This window comes from Falco naumanni, chromosome 5 (genome assembly GCF_017639655.2).
Source record: "Falco naumanni isolate bFalNau1 chromosome 5, bFalNau1.pat, whole genome shotgun sequence".
In the NCBI taxonomy this organism is placed as follows: domain Eukaryota; kingdom Metazoa; phylum Chordata; class Aves; order Falconiformes; family Falconidae; genus Falco; species Falco naumanni.
This window is the reverse complement of record NC_054058.1, coordinates 77,942,923-77,969,262: the sequence shown is the minus strand read 5'-3', so window position 1 is coordinate 77,969,262 and position 26,340 is coordinate 77,942,923. Positions and strand designations below refer to the sequence as shown.

Genomic DNA, 26,340 nt, shown 5'->3' with positions numbered 1-26,340 from the left:
GGGGTCCCTGCTCCCTACCCCCCGCCATGATCACTCAGGACTTGGGAGCCCCCACCCCCCCAAACTGTGTCGTCTGTGTCCCCCCCATGTCCCCCTTCTGTCTCTGTGTGTCTCCCACTGCCCCCACCCGGGCTCCCACCCCTGCAAGCAATAACTGGAGCTGCCGGACACTCGATGGCCGAGGACCACGGTGGAGGTAGGGCCACCGCCCGGGTGTCCCCCATGTCCCCCTGATGGTGGGCGCTGGCACCCGGGGGGGGGGGCATCAGCAGGGGGCCTGCCCCAATGTGAATCCAGGCTGCGTTTCCATGGCAACGGGGCTAGGCCGGTGCCTCCATTGCGAGGCCAGGATGTGTTTCCATAGCAATGGGGCTAGGCCTCGCTCTACTGCAAGGCCAGGCTGCGTTTCCATGGCAATGGGACTAGGCCAGTGCCTCCACTGCGAGGCCAGGCTGCATTTCCATGGCAACAGGGCTAGGCCGGTGCCTCCACTGAGAGGCCAGGCTGCGTTTCCACGGTAATGGGACTAGGCCAGAGCCCTACTGTGAGGCCAGGCTGTGTTCCTGTGGTGATGGGACTAGGCCAAGCTGCGTTTCCATGGTAACAGCACCAGGCCAGAGCCCCCAGTGTGAGGCCAGGCTGCGTTTCCATGGCAACGGGACTAGGCCTGGCCCAAGTGCGAGGCCAGGAGGCCAGGCTGCATTTCCGCAGCAACAGCACCAGGCCTGGCCCCGCTGCCAGGCCAGGCTGCGTTTCCATGGTACGGCACTAGGCCGGAGCCCTCCCAACAGGCCCTGGCCCCGCTGGGGGGGGCCGGGACCCCCCCAGAGCCACTCCCCTGCTGGGGGGCCCCGGGGGGGGGCAGTTTGGGGGTGGGGCCCCCCCGGTGGCCCCCCCCCCAGCATGTCTGCATGTCCGTACCACCCATATTTATCATTATATGCAAAAACAACCGACTCCAAACCCCCCTGAATTCACCCGGGCCTGACCTCTCCCCCCCACCCTACCACCCCCCCTCCCCGGGGCCTCCCTCGGCCCTGTGGCCTCTATGCAATGCAGCCCACGGGCTTGGGGGGCCCCACCCCCACCCCAGCGTGGCGGGAGCCTTATGCAATGACTCCTATGCAAATGAGATGCTAATGAGGACTAACTGCTCCCTGACCGTTCCCCAACCTTCCCCCCCCCTCCCCAATTTGCTGCATGTTTGGGGGGGGGGGCCTGTTGCCTCGTGCTTTTTTGGGGGGGGGGTGTCTCCAGCCCCTCCCCCCTGGGCTGCGCTGTAATGAGCTCCCCCTCCCCTTAATTACTATTTCTTAACTCCTCATGAATAATTTATTACCCCACCCCCGGGATTGGTGCAATCCCCCCTCCCCATTTATCTCGGGTTATTTTTTGGGGGGGGGGGGGTGCCCCCCATTTTGGGGGGGGTGTCTGACTCAGGAAGGGGGGGCGGGGCTGTGCCAAAAGGGGGGGCTCCCGGGGGGGCGGGGCGGGACGGGGGCCCAGCGGGGAGGGGCTCAGAGCTATTTTTTCACGCGGGTCTTTATGGAACTTACTGAGCTGCGACAATAAAGTGACCAACGAGGTGGAAGTGGCCTTAAAATGGGGCGGGGGGGTGTGTGCCTGTGGCCCCCTGGGGGGGTCCTGCCCCCACCTGACACTAGAGTCCCCACTCTGGCACCTGCAGCTATGGGTGGGGGGTGCCTAAGTGCCGGGGGACCCACCCCCCAGTCTCTCAGGGTGCCCTTCCACCCCTGGGCGCCCCTCCCACTCCGAGGTGCCCCCCCCAGGCCGCGGTTGTGAGCAGGAATAGAAAAGCCGTTTATTTCAGAGGTGCTGGAGCAGGGGGAGGGGTAAGGGGGGGGCCCCTCAGGGGTGTTGGGGGACATGAGGGATACACACGTGGGGTGGTGGGACACGAGGGGGGTGGACGGGCAGGAGGGTGACAGCACTGGGGATGGGGGCGGGAGGTGATGGGCAGGAGGGGACACGGGGTGGGGGGGAGGGGCGCAGGGCGGGTGGCCCCGGGGATCACGTCACGGTGGCTGCGTAGCCACAGTGGCCACGGTCACACCACAGTTTCATTCCCCCACCCCCCACCCCCAAATGTCCGGGTTTAATTAAAAACTCGTCAGCAGCACAGGGTGAGGGAGGGGCAGCCACCCAGGGACAAGGGGGGCGATGGGTACCAGCCCATCCCCCCCACAGAGCTGGGGGGACAACAGTGTCCCCCAACCCCCCCAACCCCACTCTGGTCTGGTGGTGCCTGGGGGAAGGGGTGACGCCGTGTCAATTCTCCGGGGTTGTTGGGGGTCACAGTGTCACTCTCAGGGACAGGGTGTGTCCTCCGTGGTGGTGGCCATCACCTGCGGGGACATGGTGTCACCTGTGGGCACATGGTGTCACCTGTGGGGGCTGTGGTGTCACCCGTGGGGACCGGCAGCCCCGGCCTTGTCCCCTGGGGCTATGCTGGTGGCCTCGGTGTCACCCTCTAGGGACGGCTGCGGTGTCCCCCTCCCCGCCCCAGGGCCGGGGTGACGCGCTTATGGCGATGGTGGCACTTCAGGGACAAACTGCGTCCTCATCCTTGCCGGGTGTCCACCATTGGGCTGTGTGGCCCCTCGTGCCTCATCCTTGCCAGTGTCCCCCAGTGTGCCACCAGCAGCTGTGGTGGCCTGTCCTTGCTGTCACCCGTCTGTGTCCTCGCTGGTGTCACCATGAGGCTGTAGGACCTGTCCTTGTCCCCACCGGTGTCTCGCCCAGGTGCCACCACAACCTGTCCTTCTCCTGGCCGGTGTCACCCAGGTGCCACTCAAGCGGCAGTGGGCCGGTCCATGTCACCTGGCCTTGCTGTCACCTGGCCTTGTCACCACCGGTGTCACCGTGACGTGGCCGGTGCCACCGCCGGCCCTTCCCACCACCCCCCCGTGTCCTCTGTCGCCGGGGGACCCCTCCCCGCCCCCCCCCCCACCCCCCCCCCCCCCCGTCATACCTCCGGATTCCAGGCTGGAGAAGTGGGCAGAGCCCCGGCGCGCGCCGAGCGGCCTCCGTCCCGCCCCCGCCCCCCACAGCCGCGGTGGGGGAGAGGGGGCCGCGGCGGGGGGGGGGGGCCGCCCCACCCCCAGGGCCCTCCCAGGGCCCCCCCCAGCCCGCCGCCCCCCCCCAGGCGCTCAAGTCCTCCAGGCTGCGGGAGGCGGGGGGCGGCCGGCGGCCGGCACAGGGGGGGCCGTGGCGGCGGGGAGGGGGGGGGCGCCCCCCAGAAGCCCCCCCAGGGCCCCCCCCGCCCAGGCCCCGCGTAGCCGGGGGGGGGGTCCCCAGGCGCGCCCCCCCCCCCCCCCTCCCAGTCGCGCAGCCGCTCGGCCGAGCAGCTGCGGCAGCGTGGGGGCGGAGGGGGGAAGCCGGGGGGGGCCCCCCAGCAGCTCCAGGCTGCCCCACCCCCCCCCCGTACGCCCCCCCGTAGCCCCCCCAGGGCCCCCCCAGCTTCTCGGCCGACCAGCAGCGCGGGGGGGGGGGGCCGCGCTCCCTGCCCGGGAGGCTGCAGAAGTAGGGGCGGGGGGGGGTGCACCAGCAGGGAGGGGGGCGCGGCGGGGGGGCGGCGGGTTGGGGGGGGGGGGCCCCGGGGCCGGCGGGGGGGGTCGAGCCGTCCGACTCCGAGTCGGAGAGCTCGGGGTACAAGCGGGGGGGGCAGGGGCGAAGGGGGGGTGCCCTCGGCAGAGGGTGCCCGCGGGGGGGGGGCGGACCGCAGGAGGGGCTGCGCCTCGGGGGTCCCCCCCGCCGCGGGGGGGGCGGCGGGGGCCGCTCGCGGGGGGGGGCGCTCGGGGGGGGGGGGCTCCGCTCGTCCTCGTAGGCCAAGCGGCGCGTAGCCGAAGGGGGGGTCCGCGGCCGCCCCCCCCCCCGTCCCGCGGCCCCCCCAGGCTCTCGTAGAGCCCCCGCAGCGAGCGGCGCGGCCAGGGGGGGGGCAGGGTCGTTCGTGCCCCCCCGCCGCGGGGGGGGTAGTACGCGGGGGGCGTACGGGGGGGGGGGTGCGGGGGCAGGGCCCCCCCCGGCCCAGCCCCTGCGGCTCGATGGGGCCGTAGAAGCGGTGGAAGGCGTCGGGGGGGCAGCGCCGTGGCGGGGGGGTGCGGGGGGGGGGGCGCCAAGCGCTCGGGGGGGGGGCCGGCGGTGGTCGCGGGGGGGGCGGGGGGGTGGGCAGCGCGGGGGGTGTCGGGGGGGGGCAGGGCGGGCGGAGGGGCTGCGGCGGCGTGGGGGCCTCCTCGGCGCTGCAGCAGCTGTACATGCCCTGTGGGGGGGCACAGGTGGCACCGTGGGGGGGGGGGTGGGGGTATGTCCCCGTGCCCCCTTCCTGCCCCAGGCCGGGTCACCGCGCCCACCTGCCCCTCCCGTCCCTGTGTCCCCCCCCCGTGTCCCCATGCCCCGCCCAGGCCTCCCCAGCCCCATTGTCCCCACCCCCCTCAGGCCCCCTCACCCTGCTGAAGGCTAGCAGGTAGTGCAGGCAGCCTCAGCCCCATGTCCCCCCCACCTCCCCATGCCCCCACCAGCCCCCCCATGTTCCCATGGCCCCCACCAGCCCCCCCCCCGTCCCCACCCCCAAGCCCCTCACCCTGCTGAAAGCCAGCAGGCAGTGCAGGCATCCATGTGGCCGCAGCCCCCTCCATGGTCCCCCTGCCATGTCCCCAACTGCCGCCCCAGCCCCCTCATGTCCCCCCCCCCTGTCCCCAGCCCCCCCCAGCCCCTCACCCTGCTGAAGGCCAGCAGGCAGCGCAGGCGGCCCGGTGGCCCCCAGGCAGTGGCGCAGCCGCCAGTGAACCAGGTGCTCCCAGGCGAAGACCAGCAGCTGAGCCCCATGGCCACCAGCAGCATGTAGAAGACGCCCGCCATGTTGTCAATGTCCAGCTTGCTGCTCATCACCTCCAGCTTCTCCTGGTGCAGATCCCTGACAGCCACAGCCGCTCCAGCATCTCGATCTCGTCTGTGGGGGGACCCACCACATCACACCCCACTGGGGGCTGCCTCAGGGGAGCACCTCGGGGGGCTGGGGTGTCACCTCAGGGGGTTGGGAAGGGCCACCTTGTAGGGTTGGGGGATCAGCTCAGGGTCACCTTGGGTTAGGAGGGCACCTTGGGGGGTCGAGAGGTCATTTTGTAGGGTTGCGGCTCACCTTGGGGGGCTTGAGGGTCGTCTTGGGTTAAGGGGGCACCTCAGGGGGTTAGGGGTCATCTTGTGGCCTTAAGGGTTCACTTCAGGAGGGGTGGGGACACCTTGTAGGGTTGGGGGTCAGCTCAGAGGGTTGGGGGGGTCACCTCAGGTGATTGGAGGGTCATCACAGGTGTTTGGGAGTCACCTCGGGGGGGCGTGGGGCCAATGCAGCATGGTGCCGCACACGCCCTGACACCCTGCAGACCCCCCCACAACACCCCCCAACCCCTTCAGGACCCTGCGCACCGTCGCCCAGCAGCTGCAGCAGGGCCAGGTCGACAGGGCGCTTCCAGCGGGAGCCGCGCTGCAGGGCGATGCCATAGCCAGTGGAGGCGAAGACCTTGCCTGAGCCGATGGTGACCAGTTGCAGCCCTCCTCCTTGCGCGCCATGTAGTTCAGCAACCCGCAGCATCGTAGATGAAGGCATCCAGCTTCCTGCATGGCCCCGCCCATCAGCCCCACCCACAGGGGCGCATAAGCCCCACCCATATCCCCACACCCCGCCCACAGCCCTCATAGCCCCGCCCACATCCCTGCACCCCACCCACAGCCCCACACCCCGCCCACACATGCTAACCCCGCCCACTGGCTGCCATAGCCCCCACCTACAGCCACAAGCCCTGCCCACAACACACAAACTCCGCCCACAGCCCCCATGGTGCCACCCACAACCCCTAAACCCCACCCACCGCCACAAGCCCCACCCACAGCTCTACAGCCTGAACCACAAGCCCCACCCACAGACCACAAGCCCCATCCTCAGCCCCCATATCCCCACCCACAGCCCTTAAACCCCGCCCACAGCCCCCCATAGCCACTCCCACACGCCCCGCCCACCACCCACAAGCTCCACCCACAGTCCCCTACCCCCACCCACCACCCCTAAACCCTGCCCACAGCCCCTAAGCACCGCCCCTTCCCACAGCCTCCCTCATCCTTTAGGCCCCTCTCCTTCCCCAGGCCCCCCTGAAGCCCCCTGGCCCCTCCCACTCCCCAGCCCCCCCACCCCCAGCTGACCCGGTCTTGAGGTGGTGCAGCGCCGTCCTCCACGCCACGCTGGTTGTACATGACCATGTAGCTGTGCATGTCGGGGTAGTTGCTGCGGATGTTCTTCTCCGTGCTGCCGTTGGGCACCGTCCCGAACTTCAGTGGGGGGGTACTGCTCCTGCGGGCGCTGGAACTGCCCCGGCCATCACCGCCTGCCCGCTGACACCCACCCCCCCAAGACACCCCCCGACACCCCCATCTCCCAACCCTCCAGACAACCACCATCCTCCAGCACCAACCCCCTCCCCTGGTGCCCCCCAGACACCACCACCCCTGCCCCCACCATGAACACTCGCAGGCCTCCCTGTCCCCCCCTGAACCCGCCCACCCCCCCTGCACCCACCCCAACCACCCCGTGCCTGGAGCCACGTGTTGCGCTGGGGGTTGTGCAGGGGGTCACACTGCATGCGGCGTGGTACCTTGCGGTCGCTGAGGCCCGAGACAGTGTCGACGTACTCCTCCTGGATCATGAAGGCAGCCAGGTTGGCAGTGTAGCTGGCGAGGAAGATGACGGCGAAGAAGGCCCAGACCAGCACCATGATCTTGCTGGTGGTGCCTTTGGGGTTCTCCACCGGCACCGAGTTGTTGAAGACCAGGGCCCACAGCAGCCAGATGGACTTGCCGATGGTGAACTTGGAGCCGCCCGTACCTGGGGACGGGCACAGCATCACCCCGGAGATAGGAATGGGATCACCATGGGGATGGGGACAGCATGGGGACAGGGATAGCATCACCCCAGGGTCACTGTGGGGATGGGGACACTGTCACTCCAGGGACAGTGTGGGGATGGGGACACCATCACCACTGGGACAGTGTGGGGACAGGGACAGTGTCACCCTGGGGTCACCATGGGGATGGGGACAGGGTTACCCTGGGGATGGGATGGGAACAGGCACGGTGTCACCCTGTGCGTGTGTCCCCCCTGCCTCCCGCCCTGCCCCCCCCTGCCCCTCCAGTGACACCACGCTGTCACTCACGCTGCCCGGTGGCCAAGCTGCGGTTGTAGCCCACGGGGCTGAAGTACTCGAAGATGAAGACAGTGACGGCCACCACCGTGAGGCACATGACAAACATCATCACCCAGACGGCAGGGCTGTAGGGCTCTGCAGGGGGGACACGCTGTCACCCAGAGGCTGCTGGGGGGTTCCCGGCCTCCCTGGCTGCCTGTGCTGGTGTCCGCCTGCACCAACATCTGCCGGCGCGAACATCTGCCTGCTCTGGCATCCATCTGTGCCAACATCTGCCTGCACCAATATCTGCCTGCACCAACATCTGCCGGCGCGAACATCTGCCTGCTCTGGCATCCACCTGTGCCAACATCTGCCTGCACCAATATCTGCCTGCGCCAACATCTGCCTGCACCAACATCTGCCTGCTCTGGCATCCACCTGTGCCAACATCTGCCTGCGCCAATATCTGCCTGCGCCAACATCTGCCTGCTCTGGAGTCCACCTGCGCCAGCATTCACTCCTGCCTGTGCCGCCGCCCGCTGGCGCGTACCCAGGAAGGCAGAAGGGGAGACGGTGCCGTTGCTGCGGGACACCATGACGCTGATGCCCGTCTCCACGAATGGGACAGAGAAATCGATGATCTCCGAGCGCTCCTCGTTAATGGTTAAAGAGCCGATGGCCATGTCGGCCCTGCGGTAAAACACCTGGAGGAGGGGGCCAGAGACCGGGTGGCTTGGCTGTCAGGGCGGGGGCCCGAGGGGCGGGGATGGGGGGGGGGGTTGGCTAGCAGGGGTGGGGCGAAGTGAAGAGCCAATGACAAGGCAGGGATGGGGCGGGGCAGGACAGCAAATGGGTGGGAGGTGGGGAGGGGCGTGGCCAGCTGCGGGAAGGGCCCGAGTGGGAGGAGCCACGGGGAAGGCATGGCCGTTGATGAAGGGGGCAGGGCTTGTGCAGTATAGCATGGGCCCTGCCCCCCACCCCCCCCCAGCAGCTGGGGTAGGGGGCTCTCCCCAAACCCCTGGGCACACCAAGGGTGGGGCTCTTGCTCTCCCCCCTCCCTGACTTCCCCACGGGTGGGGGTGGGGCTGGGGCTCACCCTGACTGCCCTGAGGGGGGAGGGGGGGCTGTCCCCAAACCCCTAAGCCCCCCCAAGGTTTTGTGAGGGCTCTCCCCTGACTCCCCCTGGGTGAGAAAGGGGTCTCTCCCTGAGCCCCCCATGTGTGGGGTGTGGGGCGGGGGGTCTCACCTCCCCCACCATGCCGTTCCAGACGCCGTCGATCTTCTTGCCGTGCTTGCCGTTGGTGACCAGGTAGAGGTCGTAGGTGAAGCCGACGGTGCGGGCCAGGCGCTTGAGAATGTCGATGCAGAAGCCCTTGCAGCACTTCTTCTCGAAGAGCGCTGGCTCGGCTGAGGGGCTGTGGGGACAGTGGCAGGTGGGGACCCCCCTGAGGCGCTGGGGACCCCCCCAGGTGGTGGGGACCCTGCCAGGGGAGGCAGCACGCACCTGGCGGTGCGGTTGAGCTGCTTGCGGCAGGGGACAGAGTCGCGGATGCAGGTGCCGGTGGCAGGGTCAATGTTCTCCACGATGACAAAGGGCCGCTCCTCCAGCGTGGCCACCGTCAGGTGCTGGTCATCGTCCACCGGTTGAAGGAATTTCCCATAACGGGACCAAACGGGGTATTTCATCCGTAAGATCCGGTGTTCCCAGCTACCCACCTGTGGGAGGACACCGGCAGTGGGTGGCACCTCAGACTGATGTCACCGCTGGGGACAATCACGGGGTCACCAGGTGGGGAACAGCCGGAGGAAGGTGTCACCCTGACGTGTCATGACAAGGCAGTGTGACACTGTGACAGGGAGAGGCAGTGAACACCAGATAGTACTGCAGTCTCTGGGGGACACCGCGTGGCCGAGAGGAGCCAGATGTCACCATGACCAGCGTGACAAACACAGTGAGGCACAGCCGGACACCCTGGGTGACGGCCATGGCGGAGGGGACACTCACCACCTCCCAGCTGCGCTCCTTGTTGAGGGAGATGACAACCAGCGAGGGGTTAACAAGGTAGCCATCCTCATTAAAGGAGAAATCTTTCTGTCCCCAGGTGATGTTCATGAAGTACCTGGGGACACAATGAGGTCACGGGGCTGTCACCTCCCCCAGCCACGGGTGACGGCGCCGCTGTGCTCACCGGTGGAGGTTGTCATTGATCTGGGTGACGTTGGGGGCCCGGCAGTCATTGTTGAACTCCGGGATGAAGCCATAGTCGCGGAGCAAGGCCTCGGCGCCCTTGGCCACGATAGCCACACCGTTGTGCACCCGGTGCTGGAGGTCGTCCCGCCAACCAGCCGACAGCACCGCAAACAAGCCAGCGGGGAGATGCTCCGGCAGTTGGTCGCTTCCCCCCAGGTTGGTGCCAACCACGAACCAGATGTACCCGGGGCCAGCTAAACCGGCCTCCCGCGCCGCTCGGAAGATGGCCTCGGCTTCCTCCCGTGAGCAGTAGAGGAGGCGGATTTGGGCGCTGACCTCACGCAGCTGCCGGCGCAGCCGCGTCCCCTCAGGGTCGTCGGTCAGGTTGAGGGTGAGGACACCACGGTGCTCCCAGCCGATAAAGCTGCTGTCGGTCAAGACCTCCACATAGTCCACGAAGTCCTCGTAGCCGGGGAAGAGGGTGGTGACGACAGCGAAGGCCGTCCAGTCATACTCCTCCAGCACCTCAAAGATCACCTGCAGCTGCTGCTCTGTGGAGGAGCCCAGCTGGAGGAAGGTGGAGCCCTTCTCCTGTGGGGGAGGGGAGAGTGGGTGACCCTGGATGTGGTGGGGGCTGGGGACAGTTGGGTTTGGGGGCAGCTGGGTCACTCTAGATGGGGTTGGGAACAGCTGGGTGACCCTGAGCATGGTTGGGGTTGGGCACAGTTGGGTTGGGGACAGTTGGGTGACCCTGGGCATGGTTGGGGTTGGGTTGGGGACAGTTGGGTGACCCTGGGCGTGGTTGGGGTTGGTTTGGGGACAGCTGGGTGACCCTGGGCATGGCTGGGAATGGGTTGGGGGCAGCTGGGTGACCCTGGGCATGGTTGGGGTTTGGGATGGCACGGCTGGGGGCAGCTGGGTGATCCTGGATGTGGTTGGGGACAGCTGGGTGACCCTGAGTGTGGTTGGAGTTGTGGGATGGTTGGGTGCCCCTGGATGTGGCCAGGGCCTGTGGGGTGCCCCCAGCCCGCACCCAGTGGCCCCACCTTGGGTGTGAGGACGATGGCAGAGCCGCCGTTGATGCCAATGATGGGCACAGAGGTCTGGGCGGAGATGAAGTCAAGGATCTGAGCCACGGCCTCGGAGCGCGTGTCGTCCTCGAAGACAACGCCGTGGATGCGCAGGGAGGAGAGGACATCGCAGAGGCGCACGATGAGGCTCCGGGGATTGGTGTCGTTCAGCACCACCCCCACTGGGTTCACCTCCAAGGAGAAGTTGCGGAAGGCGGCGGGAGCCAGGCGCGGCCCGGCGGGGCCGTAGGACGCCCCGCTCAGGATGACGGCCACGTTCAGCGCCCGCTGGCTCCCCTCCGGCCGCGGCTCCAGGAAGGGGCTGGCACAGGCCAAGGCCAGGGCGAAGAGCATCCTGCTGGCAGGGGCGGGGACCCGGGGGCTCATCGCGCTGCTGCTGCGCCCTGCAGGGGGCAAGGGGAGGGCTGGTGGGACAGGTGCCCACCAGTGCCCCACAGTAACACCCCACAGCAGGGCAGGGTCAGGTGGGGGGGAACTGGTGGGAGTCGAGCCCCCCAGTTCCCCCCAGTACTGCCCCAAGACCAGGAGAGGGTCAGATGGGGGGGAACTGGCGGCAGCAGAGCCCACCAGTAACACCCCAGCACTGGGAGAGGGCCAGGTGGGGGGAACTGGTGGGAGCAGAGCCCACCAGTACCCGCCAGTAACACCCCAGCACTGAGACAGGGTCAGGTGGGGTAGAACTGGTAGGAGTGGTGCCCACCAGTACCCCCCAGTAACACCCCAGCACTGGAAGAGGGCCAGGTGGGGGGAACTGGTGGGAGCAGAGCCCACCAGTACCCACCAGTAACACCCCAGCACTGAGACAGGGTCAGGTGGGGTAGAACTGGTAGGAGTGGTGCCCACCAGTAACACCCCAGCAGCAGGAGAGGGGGAGCTGATGGGAGAGGTGCCCACCAGTAACACCCAGTATTCCCACAGCACCAGGAGAGGGCCAGGTAGGGGGAACTGGTGGGAGGGATGCCCACCAGTGTCTCCCAGTAACAACCAGCACCAGGAGAGGGTGAAGTTGGGGGGGAATGGGTGGGAGTGGTGCCCACCAGTAACACCCCCACACTGGGAGACAGTCAGGCGGAGGGGAACTGGTGCCCCCCCAGTGCTACCAGTATCCTCACAGTGCCTCCCAGTAACCTCCCACTGTCTTCCGTTATCCTCCCAGTATCTTCCCAGTGCCTCCCTGTATCCTCCCATTATCCTCCCACTGTATCCTAATATCCTCCCAATATGCTCCCAGCGCCTCCCAGTAACACCCCACTGCCTCCCATTAGCCTCCCAGTATCTTCCCACTGCCTCCCAGTAGCCTCGCAGATGCATCCCTGCCCCCACTGAGACCGTGCCAGGCTGTCAGGACACGCCAGGACATGGGGACACACTCTGACACGCCAGCACATGCTCTGACACGCCAGCACATGCCTCCCCCTACTGCCCCCCTGCCCCCCGCCCCCCCCCCCCCCCATCTCCTGTCAGTGCCACAGCCACTGGTGGGGATGACGGCCGGGCACTTGAGGGGGTCACAGGCGGACGTGAAGGATGAGTGACAGCAGTGACAAGCGCGGGCAGACAAAGCAACAGGCAGCGGCGGGCAGAGCAACAGGCAGAGGCAGGCGGGGCACAGGCAGCAGCAGGCGCAGGCGGGCTGGTGTGGTGGTGGTGGAGGGACAGGCGGCGGGGGATGGCAGGGGCCAGGCAGGGCGGGCAGGACAGACAGTACAGGCAGGGCAGGCAGGACAGACAGTACAGGCAGGGCGGGCAGGACAGACAGTACAGGCAGGGCAGGCAGGACATACGGTGCAGTCGGGGTGGGGGTACAGTCAAGGCAAGCAGGACACACGGCACGGGGGGGGGCGGGTGCAGGCGAGGCAGGCAGGACACACGATGCAGGTAGGACAGACAGTACAGGCAGGGCAGACAGGATGGGCAGTGCAGGCAGGACGCACAGGACAGGCAGTGCAGGCAGGGACAGGCTGCCAGACACCAGCTGACGCAGCCGCCCCGCGGGGCCAGGCAGACGGCAGCCGCCTGCACAGCCGGACAGGCAGCCACCCCCACCGGGGGACACACACGTGGGTCACCCCCAGCGATGTTCCCCCTGCGCTCCAACAGCCAGCGGGGAGGGGGGGTGACCTGGACACTGGGGTCCTGTGCCCAGCCCCCCCGGCAGTGACCTTGAGCCTGTCCCTGCCTGTTGTCACCTGGGGGGGGACACAAACCCCATCACTGTCCCCCAAATAGCAGGGATGAAGCTGCAGTAGCGGGGGACAACACCTTGTCACTGTCCCTGTGATGGCGAGTGACAAGCCTGTGTCACCATCCCCACAACAGCAGGGAGAAGGCTGTGTCACCATCCCCGTGATAGTGGGGGGACAAACCTGTGACAGTAGGCGACAAACCTGTCACTGTACCCATCACGGTGGGGGGACAAACCCTTGTCACCGTCCCCATAACAGCGGGGACAAGGCTGTGTCACCATCCCTGTGACAGCAGGTGACAAACCCATAATGGTGGGGGACGAACTCCTGTCCCCAAAACAGCGGGGACAAACCCGTGTCACCATCCCTGTAACAGCGGGGTGACAAACCCGTAACAGCAGGGACAAACCCGTGTCACCATCCCCATGACAGTGGGATGACAAGTCTGTGACAGCAGGTGACAAACCCATGTCATTGTCCTGATAACGGTGGGGGGACAAACCTGTGTCATCACCCCCCTACCAGCAGGTGACAAAGCCATAACAGTGGGGGACAACTCCCTGTCCCCAAAACAGCGGGGACAAACCTGTGTCACCATTCCTGTAACAGTGGGTGACAACCCCCTGTCACCGTCCCCAAAAGCAGCGGGGTGACAAACCCATAACAGCGAGGACAAGCCCATGTCACTGTCCCCATAACAGTCAGGGGGACAAGCCTGTGACAGCAGGTGACAATCCCCTGTCATCATCCCCGTAACGGCAGGAACAAACCTGCGACATTGTCCCCACAACAGCAGGGGACAAAACCCTGTCACCGTCCCCGCAGCAGCAGGGGGACAAGCCGGTGTCACCGTCCCTGTAAGAGGGGGTGACACACCCCATCACTGTCCCCAGTGTAGTGGCGTGACAATCACATCACTGTCACGGCAGGGGACAAACCCCTGTCACCATCCCTGTGGTGGCGGGGGGGGGAAAACCCGGCATAGTGGGTGACAAGCCAGTGTCCCCCACCTCTGGTGATGCCAGCTGTGTCCCCCACTCCCCAGTGACATCGCGTGTCCCCCCCTGTGTCCCCTGCTCCCCGGTGACACTGAGACTGAGTGTCCCCCCCCTGCTGTGTCCCCAGGGTCCTACCTGGCCTGAGCTCCACTCCGAGGGGCTCTGCCTCATCTCGGCTGTGTGTGGGGGAGAGGACACGGGGGGGGGGGGGACACGGGAAGGTTTGGGGACACGAGGAGACAACACAGGAGGGTTTGGGGACACGGGGAGACAACACAGGAGGGTTTGGGGACACAGGGGACACACGGATTTGGGGGCGGGGGGAGCAGAGGGATGCGGGTGGGGAATGAACAGGCAAAAACAGGCGGGGATAGGGGTGGGGGGTGCGGGGGTTTGGGGGGGGCCGAAGCAGAGGTGGCTGAACCTAGGGGGAGGGAAGGAGGGTGAGGGGGGGGGCAAACACCCCAGGGACCCCCTTAGAAGGGTCTGGGAGCCCCTCAAGCCTCCCACCCCCCACCCCAAAGGATCCAGGACCCCCCTGAGCACCCAAGACCCCCCTCAACGGCTCCAGGACACCCCCCTAAAAAAACCAAACAGAACGCCCCCCCCAGCCCCCAATCTCCACTGCAGTCCCAGTCCACCCAGTTGATTCCATCCAGTACCCCCCAGTCCCCCCCCCCAGCACCCCCAGTTGCCTCCCAGTTGGGTCCCAGCACCCCCAGTCCCATTCCAGCACCCCCCAACTGGGTCTCAGTCCTGCCCACATCCCCCCCCCGCATACCCCAGTACCCCCAAGTGGATCCCAGTACCCTCCAGTCCCATCCCAGCACCTCCCAGTTGTCCCCCCTAGCCGGGTCCCAGCACCCCCAGTCCCACCCCAGCACCTCCCGACTGGGTCCCAGTCCCCCCCAGTTCCCTCCCAGTCCCTGGAGCTAGATCCCAGCTGCCCCCCAGTCCCCCGAGCCGGATCCCAGCCCTCCCCAGCCAGGTCCCAGCACCTCTCCGGTCCCCCCAGCATCTCCCAGTCCCCCCCTCAGCACCCCCGAGCTGCACCCCAGTCCCCCCCAGCATCTCCCAGTCCCCCCCTCAGCACCCCCCAGGGGCACCCCAGTCCCCCCCAGTCCCCTCAGACCCCTCAGCCGGATCCCAGTCTCCCCCAGTCCCTCCCAGTCCAGCCCCGCCGCCCCCCCCCTCCACCCTGCAGCACCCGCCGCCGCTTGCAGAATACTAATGGGGCGGCAGCGTGCGGCTGTGCGGCTGTCGTGTCCGCCTGTCCTGCCCCTGTCCGCCTGTCCCTGTCCGCCTGTTCCTGTCCGCCTGTCCCTGTACCTCCCCGGGCCACTGCCCCCCAGGGTGCGCGCGCCGGGGGATGTCGGGGTGCTGCGCTGGGTGTCCCAGCCCGGGCTGGCCGGCTGTGGCTGGAGAGGGGTGTCTGGGTGTTGTCGCGGGGGGGAGGTGGGGGTTGGGGGGGGGTGTCGAGGTGGCAGTGGGTGTTGGGGTGGTGTCGGGGGGGTGTCAGGGGGTGTTAGGGTGTTGTCAGGGGGATACCGGGGTGTCAGGGAGGTGTTGGGGTGTTTTCAGGGGGATGTCGGGGTGTCATGGGGGTGTCGGGGGTTTGGGGTGTTGTCAGGGGGGATGTCAGGGTGTCAGGGTGTTGTCAGGGGGATGTCGAGGTGTCAGGGGGTGTTGGGGTGTTGTTGGGGAGGTGTCAGGGTGTCAGGGGGGTGTCAGGGGGGTTGAGGTGTTGTCGGGGTATCAGGGGACATTGGAGTGTTGTTGGGGGATGTCAGTGTGTCGGGGGGTGTGTCAAGGGGGTGTTGCAGAGTCTCAAGGGGTTGGGGGTGTGGTGGGGGGTGGCAGGGTGTTGCATTGGGGTGTTGGGGGGTGTCAGGGGGGTGTCAGGGCATGTCAGGGCATGTTGAGGGTTGTCAGGGTGCTGGGATTATCAGGATGTTGTGTCAGGGTGTTGGGGGTGTCAGGGTGTTGAGGGGTGTCTGGGGGTGTTGTGTCCGAGGGTGTCAGGGTGTTGGGGGTGCTGGGGTATTGGGGAGGTGTTGGGGTGTTATGTCAGGGGTCTGTCGGGCCATTGGGAGGGTCTGTCGGGGTGCTGGGGGTGTCACAGTGTTGGGGTGTCAGTGTCGGGGATCTGTTGGGGCAGGCATGGGGGTCTCGGGGGGTGTGTGAGGGGGTGTTGGGGGGGCTATCAGGGTGTCAGGGGGGTTTCAGGGGTCTGCCGGGGTGTCAGGCGGGTATTGGGGGAGTCTGTCAATGTGTCAGGGGTCTGCCGGGATGTCAAGGGATATTGGGGGGGTCTGCTGGGGTGTCGGGGGGTGTCAGAGGTCTGTTGGGGTGTCGGGGGTGTCTATTGGGGGAGGTCTGTTGGGGTGTCGGGGGGGGGGCAGGGATCTGTCGGGGTGTCGGGGGTCCCCGCCCGGCGCTCACCTCTCACGCTCCCCACCGCATCCCGCCGCTGCCGCCGCCGGTCACTGGGACACCGGCACCGGCATCGGCCCCGCCCCCCGGCGCCGGCCCCGCCCCCCGGTCCCACCCGGGCAGACAGACCCAGACAGACCGCCCCCCCAGCCCCCGTCATTAACATTCAGGGCGGGTCGCGAGAGCCTGACAGACACACACCCCCTCCCACTGCAGGCCCCCTGTCCCCCCAAGCCCTTAAATAGCCCCCAGGGTCCCCCGTTACACCAGAGCCCCCCCAACACCCCACGGTTACCCCAGAGCTCCCCCAAACACCCCCCAGAACTCCCCACTTACCCCAGACCCCCCTCAAACACCTCCCAGCTCCCCAGTTAGCCCTGTCCCCCACACACACCCCCAGTGACCCCCAACCACCCCCCCCAGCCCCCCAGTTAGCGTCGCCCCCCCCCCCCCCAACACTCCCCAGCACGGCCGCTCGGCCGCCCCGGTCCCTCCTTTAGCCCCTCCCCCGGTGGGGCGGGGCCATCACGCCCCCCTGGGCCGGGCAGGGGGGCAGGAATGTCGGGCGGGGGGTATGGGGCAGGAAGTGGGGATGGGGGCAGCTGGGAGCAGGAGTGCTGGAGGCCAGGAGGTGGGGCTGTGGTCACCTGGGGGGCAGGAGGTGGGGCTGGGGGCAACTGTAAGGCTGGGGGCCAGCTGGGGCCTAGCAGGTGGGGCTGGGGTCATCTATGGAGCAAGAGACTCCGTGGGGCTGTGGGTTATGGGGCAGGAGGCATACTGTACTTTTTGCTGCTCTCCCCAACCCACAGGCAGCATTTTGGGGCAGAAACCGCCATTTTCTCCGCTCCAGGGGGGGGGCGCTGTGACACTGCCGGGCTCCAAGGAGGGGGGGGGTGGTGTGCTGGTGGGATGAGGGAATCCCCCAGCCCAGACCCGGCAGGGGGCCGGATCCCTATAGCGGAGCTGCTGGGGGGCTCACCGGGTGCCGGCCACCGGCGCTCTGTGGGGCTAGTGACAGTTGGGCTGGAGCTGTGGAGGCGATGTGGTGTTGGGGTGCAGGCTCGGCACCCCGCAGCTCCTTAGGGGGTAATGAGGCTGGCTCCGGGTGCTGCCTGGCCCTGGGCAGCCGTGGCCAGGCGGGGAGCGTGGCAGGGGACAGGCAGCACGGGCCAGCGAGCCCATCCATCAGCCCAGCAGACGGCTCCTGCCTTCAGTCATGGAGCAGTGGCAGGGTGCTGGGCTGGCGGCCAGGTGACAGGGACCAGAGGGTGACGGGGACCAGAGGGACTCTTCCCCAGGGGCTGGGACCCCTGCTGCAGTGAAAGCCCACGGCCCAGGGGAGGAGGCGAGCCGCTGCCATGGCACCCTGGGCTGAAGGGACAGGCTGAGAGACCCCCAGGGCTGAGGGGCCCCTTGGGGCTGACAGGACCCCCATGGCAGGAACTCGGGGCTGAGGGAACCCCCCCGGGGATAAGGGGACCCACTGGGGCTGAGGGGACCCCCCCGGGCCGAGGGAACCCCCAGCCGAAGCCCCCCGTCCCCACCCACCGCCGGAGCCACTCGCGCTCCCTCAGCGCCACTTTCCCGCCCTTTCGCTTCCCGCCCTTGCGGCAAGGAGGGGCCCGCGCGCGCGCTCTCCCCGCCCCTCGCGCGTTCCCGTCCGGCGCAGGCGCGCGCGGGGGGCGGGGCTGAGCGCGCGCGTGCGCAGCGTCAATGTCAATGTCAGCGGCGGCCGCAGGTCAGGGGCAGCGGAGCGGGGCCGGGCAGCCTGCGCACCCCCCGCCCAACCCCCCCCCCCGCCCAACCCCCCCCTGAAACCCCCCAGCTCCCCCCGCACCACCTACCTGCACCCTGCATTGCACCCCCCCGCACCCCCTCCCTGAACCCCCACTTGCACCCTGCATTGCACCCCTGAAATCCCCCTCCCTGAACCCTCCGAACCCCCACTGCACACCCCACCTGTACCCTGCATTGCACCCCCGAGCCCCCAGTGCACTCCCCTGTACCCACAGCATGCCCCCCAGCACCCCCTCCACCCCGTGCACCCGAAATTGCACCCAATGCACCCTGCATCGCACCCACTGCGTGCACCCCCCCCTTGCACCCTGCATCGCACCCGGTGCATGCAACATTGCACCCACAGTGCACCACAGCCTGCACTCCGATGCACCCAGAGCCCCTGGTGTTGTCTCCCACACTGCATTATCTCTACCCCTGCATTGTACCCAGTGCACCCCGCGTTGCACCTGCTGCACCTTCTGCTGCACCCCTGCAGCTTGTGTTGCACCCACTGCTCCCTGCATTGCGCCCCAGTGCACCCTGCATGGCACCTGTTGCACCCCAGTGCACACAGTGCACCCTGCATTGCACTCCAGTGTGCCCTGCACAGCACCTGTTGCAGCCTGCATTGCACCCGCTGCACCCATTGCAACTGCTGCACCCTGCACAGCACCCACTGCAGCCTGCATTGCACCCGCTGTACCCTGCATTGCACCCAATGCACCCATTACATCTGCTGCACCCTGCACAGCACCCACTGCAGCCTGCATTGCACCCGCTACACCTGCTGCACCCACAGCACCCGCTGCACCCGTACGGCCTGCTGCCTGCGCTGTGGGCCCTGCTGTGTGCACACGTGTGTGCGACAGGCGGGGACACACGGCTGCCTGGTGACCCCCCCCATCACCACCAGGCGCGTGTGTCACAGCATGCTGCGTGCCACGCGGGAGGCGCTGGCCTTGCCAGTGGCCTCGCCGGTGGCCTCGGCCACCTCGATGGCGTCACTGGTGGCGGCGGTGACACGGGCGCGGGGTCGGCGTCACCCCGAGGTGCCACCGGGGTGGGAGCAGCAGTTCAGGGACAGCTTCATCCCCCTGTCCCGGGAGGAGCTGCAGCACGTCCTGCTGACGGTGACACGGGGGAACGGGGGGGGCAGGGGGACGCATGGGGACATGGGGGATGTGGGGGCGCAGGGGGCCATGGGGATGCACAAGGGGCCGTGGGGACCCATGGGAGGATGTGGGGCCATGGAGGGGACCTGGGAGACGGGGGGCTGTGGGGGGGACAGGGGGGGACACAGGCATCACGGGGACACATGGGGATGTGGGGGACACATTGGGTCATGGGGGGGTCATGGGGCGACAGGGGGACACACTACCCTTGACCCCATAACCCCATGACCCCAGGAGTTCCACCCCTCTGGCCCTGCCCGCGCGGCCTTCCTGGCCTTCACCGCCCGCCTGGACCAAGCGCTGCACCCGCGGTACCACCGGCTGCACCTGCACCTGCAGGTACCCCCTCTGCCCCCCCTGCACCTGCAGGTACCCCCCGTGCCCCCCTCTGAACCTGCAGGTACGCCCCCTGCCCCCCCCCCTCCACTGCCCCGCCCTGCACCTGCAGGTACCCCCCCTGCCCCCTCAAACTGCCCCCCACTGCCCCCCCTCCCCTGCACCTGCGATACCTGTCCCCCGCCCCCCCCCAACTGCCACTCCCTAGCCCCTCAACCCCCTGTACCCGTGGTACCCCCCACCCTGCCCCCCCACCCCCTGCACCTGCAGGTGCACCCCACCCTACACCCCCAACTGCCCTCCCACTGCCCCCCAACCCGCTGCACCTGCAAGTATCCTCTACCCTGCACCCCCAACCTGCCCTCCCACTGCCCCCCAACCCCCTGTCCCCCCAACCTGCACCTCCAGGTACCCCAAAACCAGGGTAGGGGTGCTGTGGGGCAGAGTTGGGGTGCCATGGGGTACCCCCGGGTGCCGTGGAGCAGAGCTGGGGTGCCATGGGTTACCCCTGGGTGCTGTGGGTGCCCCTGGGTGCCATGGGGCAGCAGCCCTGTCCCCCCCCAGGCGCTGTATGGCCCCATTGACCCCGACCGGGACACGATGGCTGTGGGGCGCGTGGGGGGCGCCCCGGGGGGCCAGCGGGAGCGGCGTGTGGTGGCTGCGCTGGCCCCACTGCTGGCCGAGGCCAACTTCCAGCGCCTGCCTGAGGCCGCCATCGCCTTCGCCCTCCTGGTGCAGCATCCACAGGACGAGGTGCAGGTGGGTGAGGGCAGGGGGCTGGGGGGCCATGGAGGGCTATGGGGGGCTGGGAACAGGGCCGGGGGGGGCCATGGGGGGGCTATGAAGGGGTGGGAGCCGGGCTATGGGGGAGTTGGGGGGCTGGGCTGGGGCTGGGGGCTCCATGGGGGTCAGGGTGAGGGTCCAGGAGGGGTGCCCCACCCCAACCCACCCTGGACCCCACGGGTGGGTGCTGCACCCCTGGGAGCAAAGGGTGCTGGGTGCGTGTCGTCATCCCCAACCGCCCATAGCCCCCCAGAGAGCCCCCCCAACCCCCTATGGCCCCCTGTGCCCACCCATACCACAGCCCCCGCAACTCCCCACAGCCCCCCATAGTCACTCCATAGACTTCCCCAACCCGCCATGCCCCCTTGTCCCCAGCCCCCCATGCCTCCCCATCTCCCCCCCAGCCCCCCATGACGCCCCGTGCCCTCTAGCCCCCCCCAGCCCCACACTCTCCCCCCCCTCCAGGTGTCAGTGAAGCTGGAGGAGTACGAGGAGATCCAGTTCTGGGCACTGGGGCAGTGTGTGGGACCCCTCCCTGACACCGCCCCCGCCCCCCGCCGCTGGCGCTATGGGCCGCCCCCCCGTGCCCCCCCAAAGGCCAGTCGGGGAGGGGGGGCCGGGCATGGGGCTGGGGTTTCCATAACTAGGGTCCCAGAGGGCTGGGGGGGGGGCATAATAGGGGGCCCATGGGGCTGGGTGTCCCATAATGGGGGGGCTCAAAATGGGGGGACCCATAATGGGGGGGGAGGGGCGTACTGGGGGATTTGGGTCTGGGTCTGTGGATTTGGGTCTGGGGGTGCTGTATTTGGGTCTAGGGGTGCCGGGTCTGTGGATTTGGGTCTGGGGGTGCTGGATTTGGGTCTGGGGGTGCCATGTCTGGGTGTGTGGGTGCCAAGTCTGTGGATTTGGGTCTGGGGGTGCCAGGGCTGGGGCTGGGGGTGCCAAGTCTGTGGATTCAGGGCTGGGGGTTCTGGGTGTGCTGGATTTGGGTCTGGGGGTGCCAGATTTGGGTCTGGGGGTGCCAGCTTTGCCCCACCCCACCCCGGCCACAGGCGGTTCTTTCGCCGTGTGGTGCTGGTGGCGCGGCCGCGTGCCGGGGCGCTGGAGCTGGCATCATTCCGCGCGGTGCCACTAGACGCGCTGGAGCTGCTGCTGGCACGGGGGCGCGTGCGGACCCCCGGGCTGACGCGGGCGCGGCTGCACCTGGGGCTGGCAGCCTGGGCCACCTTCCTCTTCCTCAACCTGGGCCTGGGGCTCATGGCCGACCTCAAGGTGGGGGCCACTGGGCTCCTGCTGGGGCTGGGGGCCGCTGTTGCCTTCCGGGGAGCCAAGGTGGGCAGGGGGGGACCTCTGGGCTTTACGGGGGACCCAGGGGTTGGGGGCAGGGGGAAAGGTGGGGGGACCTAAGGGTTGGGGGGGGGAAGGCGGGGAGAGGAGGGACACAGGGGCGGGGGGGGGGAAGGGGTGGGGGATGGGGGGGGGACGGACCCGGGGGGGATGGGGGGCTTCTGTGGGGGTGAGGCACACATGAGGCACATGTGATGGCGCATGACAGCATGTGAGGCATGTGTGAGGGTGTGCAAGGGCATGTGAGGGCACGTGAGGCATGAGGCACACGTGATGCACACATGATGGTGCGTGAGGGCACGTGAGGCACGTGTGAGGGTGTGTGGGGGCACGCAATGCACACGCAATGCACACGGGAGGGTGTCTGAGGGCACGAGGTGTGTGCAAGGGCGTGCAAGGGTGCGCCGGGGGGCGTGATGCACATGTGATATGTGTGCGAGGCCACACGATCACACACAATCACGTGGCCCCCGCAGGCGTTTGCACGGCGGCGGGAGGTGGCGGCACTGGAGCTGGCGCGCAGCCGGTACCGGCGGGGCACGGCGCAGCACGGGGAGCTGCTGGCAGCGCTCAGCCGGCGGGCGCAGGATGAGGCCACCAAGGAGGCGCTGCTGGCCCACACCTTCTTGCCGCGCTGCCGCGGTGCGGGGGGGCAGGGGGCGTGGGGGATGTGAGGGACATGGGGGTATTAGGGGAAATATGAGTGGGAGGGGGCTGGGGGGCTGTGAGGGTCTGTGGGGAACTGGGGGGGCATAGGGGACCATGGGGTGTTGTGGGGGGGCTATGGGGAGCTGGGGGGGGATGGGGGGGGCCATAGGGGGCTATGGGGAGCTGTGGGGGGCCATAGGGGGACCATGGGGTGCTGTGAGGGGCTGTGGGGGTCTACAGGGAGTCATGGGGTACTGGGGGGGGGCTCTATGGGCTATGGGGAGCCGGGGGGGGGCATAGGGGGCTGTGGGGGGCTATGGGGGGCTGGGGGGGGGGCCATAGGGGAACCATGGGGCCACCCCAGAGCTGGTGGGTGCTGGGTACAATGGGTGACAGCCGCTGCTGGACCACCCGGACCCCCCAGAACTCCCCCTCCCTCAGGCCCCCAGGCCCAGGCTGTGATGGAGGCCGAAGCACAGGCTGTGGCACCGGCACAGGCCCCGGTGGCAGTGATGGCCATAGGGGAGGCTGCGGAGGCTGCAAAGGCCAAGGTGGCGGTGGCATCGATGCAGTCAGCGTCGGCGTTGGAGGCGGTGTCAGCGTCGTTGTCGCCGGTGGAGGCGCGGCTGCAGGCCGAGGTGGAGGCCTGGCTGCAGCACCGCTTCGGCCTGGCCCTGGCCTTCCCTGCCCGCAGGGCCTGCCAGCGCCTGCGGGCCCTGGGGGAGGACCCCGGCCTGGGGGAGCACCCCCCGGCCCCCCCTGAGCCCGGCGCCCCCTGGCCTGCTGCGGCAGGGGGCAATAAAGCGGGTCCCAGCTATGCCTGGCTCTGCATCTGCTACCCACAGTGCCCCGGGGCAGCCTCGCTACCCACAACGCCCTGGGGCACCCCATTACCCACAATGCCCTGGGGTAGCCCCGACACCCCCTACCATTACCCACAGTGCCTCAAGCATCCGGCTTTTATTCCTCCCAGCAGGGGTGGGGACCAGCCCCTGTCGTCACACCCAGCCCGTGACGTCACACCCAACCCGTGACGTCATGCCTGTGCTGTGATGACATCATGTGGGGGCGGGGCCAGGCACGGCCATGGCTTTGGTGGTGTCAGTGGCGATGCCATCGGCCGTGCTGGTGCCGTTGGTGATGTCACTGGCAATGCTGTCGGTCATGTTGGTTCTGCTGATGATGTCACTGGCCATGTTGACACCATTGGTGATGCCATCAGCCACATTGATCTGGTTGATGATGTCACTGGCCACATTGACACCGTTAGCCATGTTGGTCCTGTTGATGGCACCACTGGCCACGCTGACACCATTGGCGATGTCATCAGCCATGCTGGTCCTGCTGCTGATGTCACTGCCCATGTTGGTCTGGTTGATGACATCATTGGCCACATTGGCACCACTGGCAACACCATCGGCCATGTTGGTCTGGTTGATGATGTCACTGGCCACACTGACACCATTGGCCACGCTGGTCCTGTTGATGACATCACTGGCTACGTTGACACCATCAGTGATGCCATCAGCCACGTTGGTCCTACTGATGACATCACTGGACACACTGACACCATTGGTGATACCAGCAGTTGCGTCATTGCCCCAGTTGGGTGCGGCGAGGCGGGCAGCAGGGCGGCAGCAGGGGCTGTGGCAGGGTGGGGGGTGCGGCGGGTGTGTCGGCAGGCGTGGCAGTGGGCGGGGTCACTCCCGCTTGCGCAGGTGGATGTAGGTGACACCGCTGGCCAGGGCGAGTGGGACGCAGAGCCAGGCCAGCACAAAGCAGTGGCCGAAGCGGCCCCCGGGGGGGCGCCCCCCCCACGCCGCGTACAGTGCCGCTGCCACCAGCACCGCCAGCCCTGGCATCACCCAGCCGTTAGGGGGCGCTGGGGGGGGGGGAGGGGCACCCGGCAGCTGGATGTCCCCCCTCCCCCCACCACCTCCACCCCACCCAGGGGGTACCCACCCATGGGAGCCAAGTTTTTGGGGAGGAGACACAGGGGTCTAGGGGATCACCCAGGGGTCAGAAGGGAGCACCCAGGGGTCCAGGGGGGCACCCAGGGGTCTGGGGGGGAACGAGGACACCCCCCCCATGGGACATAGGGGTCCGGGGGGAGGCACCCAGGGGTTCAGGAGATCCCCCCCACCCATGGGACCCAAGTTTTTGGGGAGGGGACCCGGGGGTTTGGTGGGGGACCCTGGAGACCCCCCACCCATGGGACACAGGAGTTTGGGGGGTTACCCAGAGATTGGGGGGGGCACCCATGCGCCCGGGCAGGGCACCCAGGGGTCTGAGGGGACCCAGTTTTTTTGGAGGGGCCCCCAGGGGTTCAGGGGCACCCTGGTGTCTGGGAGGGGGCACCCGGGGGGGCAGGAGTTGGAGGGGGGGGGGGCATGGGGGGCACCCACTGACCTGCCAGGAGCTGGGTGCCCCCCGAGGCGGAGAAGAGAAGCCCGCGGGGCCCCGTGTGCAGCTGCCACACGAAGAGCGCGAAGGCAGCACTGGAGAGGAGCAGGGCCGCCACCATCAGCCCCTGCACCGCCCGCAGCCACGCTGGGGGGCACGGCCGTCAGCACCCCGCGGCACATGCCCCACACATCGCCCTGCCCCACACCGCCTGCCCCACGCACCCCTGTACCTGTGTGTGCCTGTACCCCACACCCACGGCACCCATGGGTGCCAGATGCCCCCCACGCCCCATGTGCCCCTCATGCCCCGTGTGCCCCCCACGCCCCATATGCCCCTCATGCCCTGGGTACCCCCCACGCCCTGTGTGCCCCCAATGCCCCATGTGCCCCCCATGCCCCCTGTGCCCCCCACACCCCGTGTAACCCCCATGCCCCATGTGTCCCTCATGTCCCATGTGCCCCCCACACCCCGCGTGCCCCCAATGCTCTGTGTGCCCCCAATGCCACATGTGCCCCGTGTGCCCCCCAGGCCCCATGTGCCTGCCATGCCTTGTGTGCCCGCCCACGCCCCCTGTGCCCCCCATGCCCCCCACACCCCGCCGTGCCCCACGGCGCCTCACGGCTGTCAGCGACGCTGGCGCAGACCCAGCTGTGGGTGCTGTTCTGCAAGACGCAGTCGTACCACAGGTTCACTGTCTCCTCATCCGGCAGCACCCACCATGCCTGGGGGGGGGTGGGGAGGGTGGGGTGCGCTATGGGGCCTGCACCCCTGGGGCCCATGTACCAGGGTGCCCCACATGCCCGGACCACCCAACCCCCAGTGCCCCAGATGCTGGGAGGGGGCACACTATGGGTCCCAGACACCCGGCCCCCCTGCTGTGGGGCAGGTTCTGGGGCAGGCTGCCCAGGCCCTCCGCTGTGGGGCATGATATGGGGCAGGCTGCCCGGCCCCCCCGCTGTGGGGCAGGCTATGGGGCAGGTTATGGGGTCCTACCTTGTCTAGGGTGGCGACGAAGAGGAGGACGAGGACGAGGACGTGGAGAGCAGTAACGGCAAACAGGAGGAAGCTCATGGCGGGAGCTGGGGGGGGGGGTATGCGACCGAGTGGGGGAGGGGTAAGAAGACCCACCCCCCAGCCCCCTCCTCAGCCCCCCCGCCCTCCACCCCCCCCTCCCAGCCACCCACCTCTGGCCCCTGCAGCTGGGCACTGGATCCGTTACACCCGGGACAGGACCCAGTCGTTCCGGTCCCTCCCTCCCTCCCCCGCCCCACCCCTGCCCCCCTCCCCCACCCAGACCCCACCCCACCCCTATGGGGCCTGGACGCCTGGGTCCCGCCCCCACCCCTCCCAAATTCTGGCTGCTGATTGGCTAAGCCCAGCATCCACTGGATCCCACATCCCATTGGCTCCTGCCTCCAGCTATGGGCACACAAACACCCCCCCCCCCCCCCCAGACCTTCACCCTGATTAACTCAGAACTTTTGTAGCCCCTGATTGGCTGAGAACTTTAGGAGCCCCTGATTGGTCAGATTCTTAGGTGCCCAACTGCCATGGTGGCCCCCATTGGCTGGTTAGGTTGGGGGGGGGGGGGAGTGAAGTGCAGCACCTGATTGGCTGCAAGGGCCGGGGGGGGGGGGGGAAACTGCCCCCTGTTCCCTGATTGGTCCAAATCTGCTGAGATCCAGCACCGCAGGGCCACGCCCCACCCCTGATTGGCTGCAAACCGGGGCTCCACCCAGCCTCTGATTGGCTGATTCCCATGATGGACAGCTCCCAC

General features: G+C 68.1%; 3 protein-coding genes across 3 annotated transcripts; 1 reads left to right on the top strand and 2 right to left on the bottom strand.

Moving 5' to 3' along the window:
• Positions 1-2,327: 2,327 nt before the first annotated feature.
• Positions 2,328-10,839, bottom strand: LOC121089383 (glutamate receptor ionotropic, NMDA 2D-like). Its single transcript, XM_040596586.1, is given in 17 exon segments — positions 2,328-2,386; positions 4,738-4,836; positions 4,839-4,925; positions 4,928-4,969; positions 5,443-5,562; positions 5,565-5,598; positions 5,601-5,631; positions 6,203-6,351; positions 6,353-6,376; positions 6,663-6,892; positions 7,221-7,346; positions 7,744-7,897; positions 8,440-8,608; positions 8,698-8,909; positions 9,199-9,313; positions 9,383-9,975; positions 10,431-10,839. Coding segments are annotated over 17 exon segments (2,622 nt in total). The 5' UTR covers positions 10,809-10,839.
• Positions 10,840-18,003: 7,164 nt separating this feature from the next.
• On the top strand, positions 18,004-23,191 carry TMEM143 (transmembrane protein 143). Its single transcript, XM_040596585.1, has 7 exons — positions 18,004-19,001; positions 19,278-19,382; positions 19,944-20,138; positions 20,628-20,782; positions 20,978-21,494; positions 21,986-22,151; positions 22,599-23,191. The coding sequence occupies exons 1-7, from the start codon at positions 18,153-18,155 to the stop codon at positions 23,189-23,191; spliced, it is 2,580 nt and encodes an 859-aa protein (XP_040452519.1). The 5' UTR covers positions 18,004-18,152.
• Positions 23,103-25,821, bottom strand: LOC121088294. The gene is made up of 5 exons (XM_040594149.1): positions 25,748-25,821; positions 25,557-25,642; positions 25,183-25,285; positions 24,567-24,687; positions 23,103-23,801 (listed from the first exon to the last, which is right to left on the bottom strand). Exons 2-5 carry the CDS (start codon positions 25,632-25,634, stop codon positions 23,216-23,218), a joined length of 888 nt encoding a protein of 295 aa, XP_040450083.1. The 5' UTR covers positions 25,635-25,642; positions 25,748-25,821; the 3' UTR covers positions 23,103-23,215.
• Positions 25,822-26,340: the final 519 nt, after the last annotated feature.

Coding starts and splice junctions, on each gene's coding strand:
- LOC121088294 (XM_040594149.1), bottom strand. CDS start 25,634: ATGAGCTTCCTCCTGTTTGCCGTTACTGCTCTCCACGTCCTCGTCCTC. Junction 25,286..25,556: donor TCGTCGCCACCCTAGACAAG/GTAGGACCCCAT, acceptor ACCCCCCCCCAG/GCATGGTGGGTGCTGCCGGA. Junction 23,802..24,566: donor GGGCACCCAGCTCCTGGCAG/GTCAGTGGGTGC, acceptor ACCCTGCCACAG/CCCCTGCTGCCGCCCTGCTG.
- TMEM143 (XM_040596585.1), top strand. CDS start 18,153: ATGCACCCTGCATCGCACCCACTGCGTGCACCCCCCCCTTGCACCCTG. Junction 21,495..21,985: donor TTGCCTTCCGGGGAGCCAAG/GTGGGCAGGGGG, acceptor TGGCCCCCGCAG/GCGTTTGCACGGCGGCGGGA. Junction 22,152..22,598: donor CTTCTTGCCGCGCTGCCGCG/GTGCGGGGGGGC, acceptor CCCCTCCCTCAG/GCCCCCAGGCCCAGGCTGTG.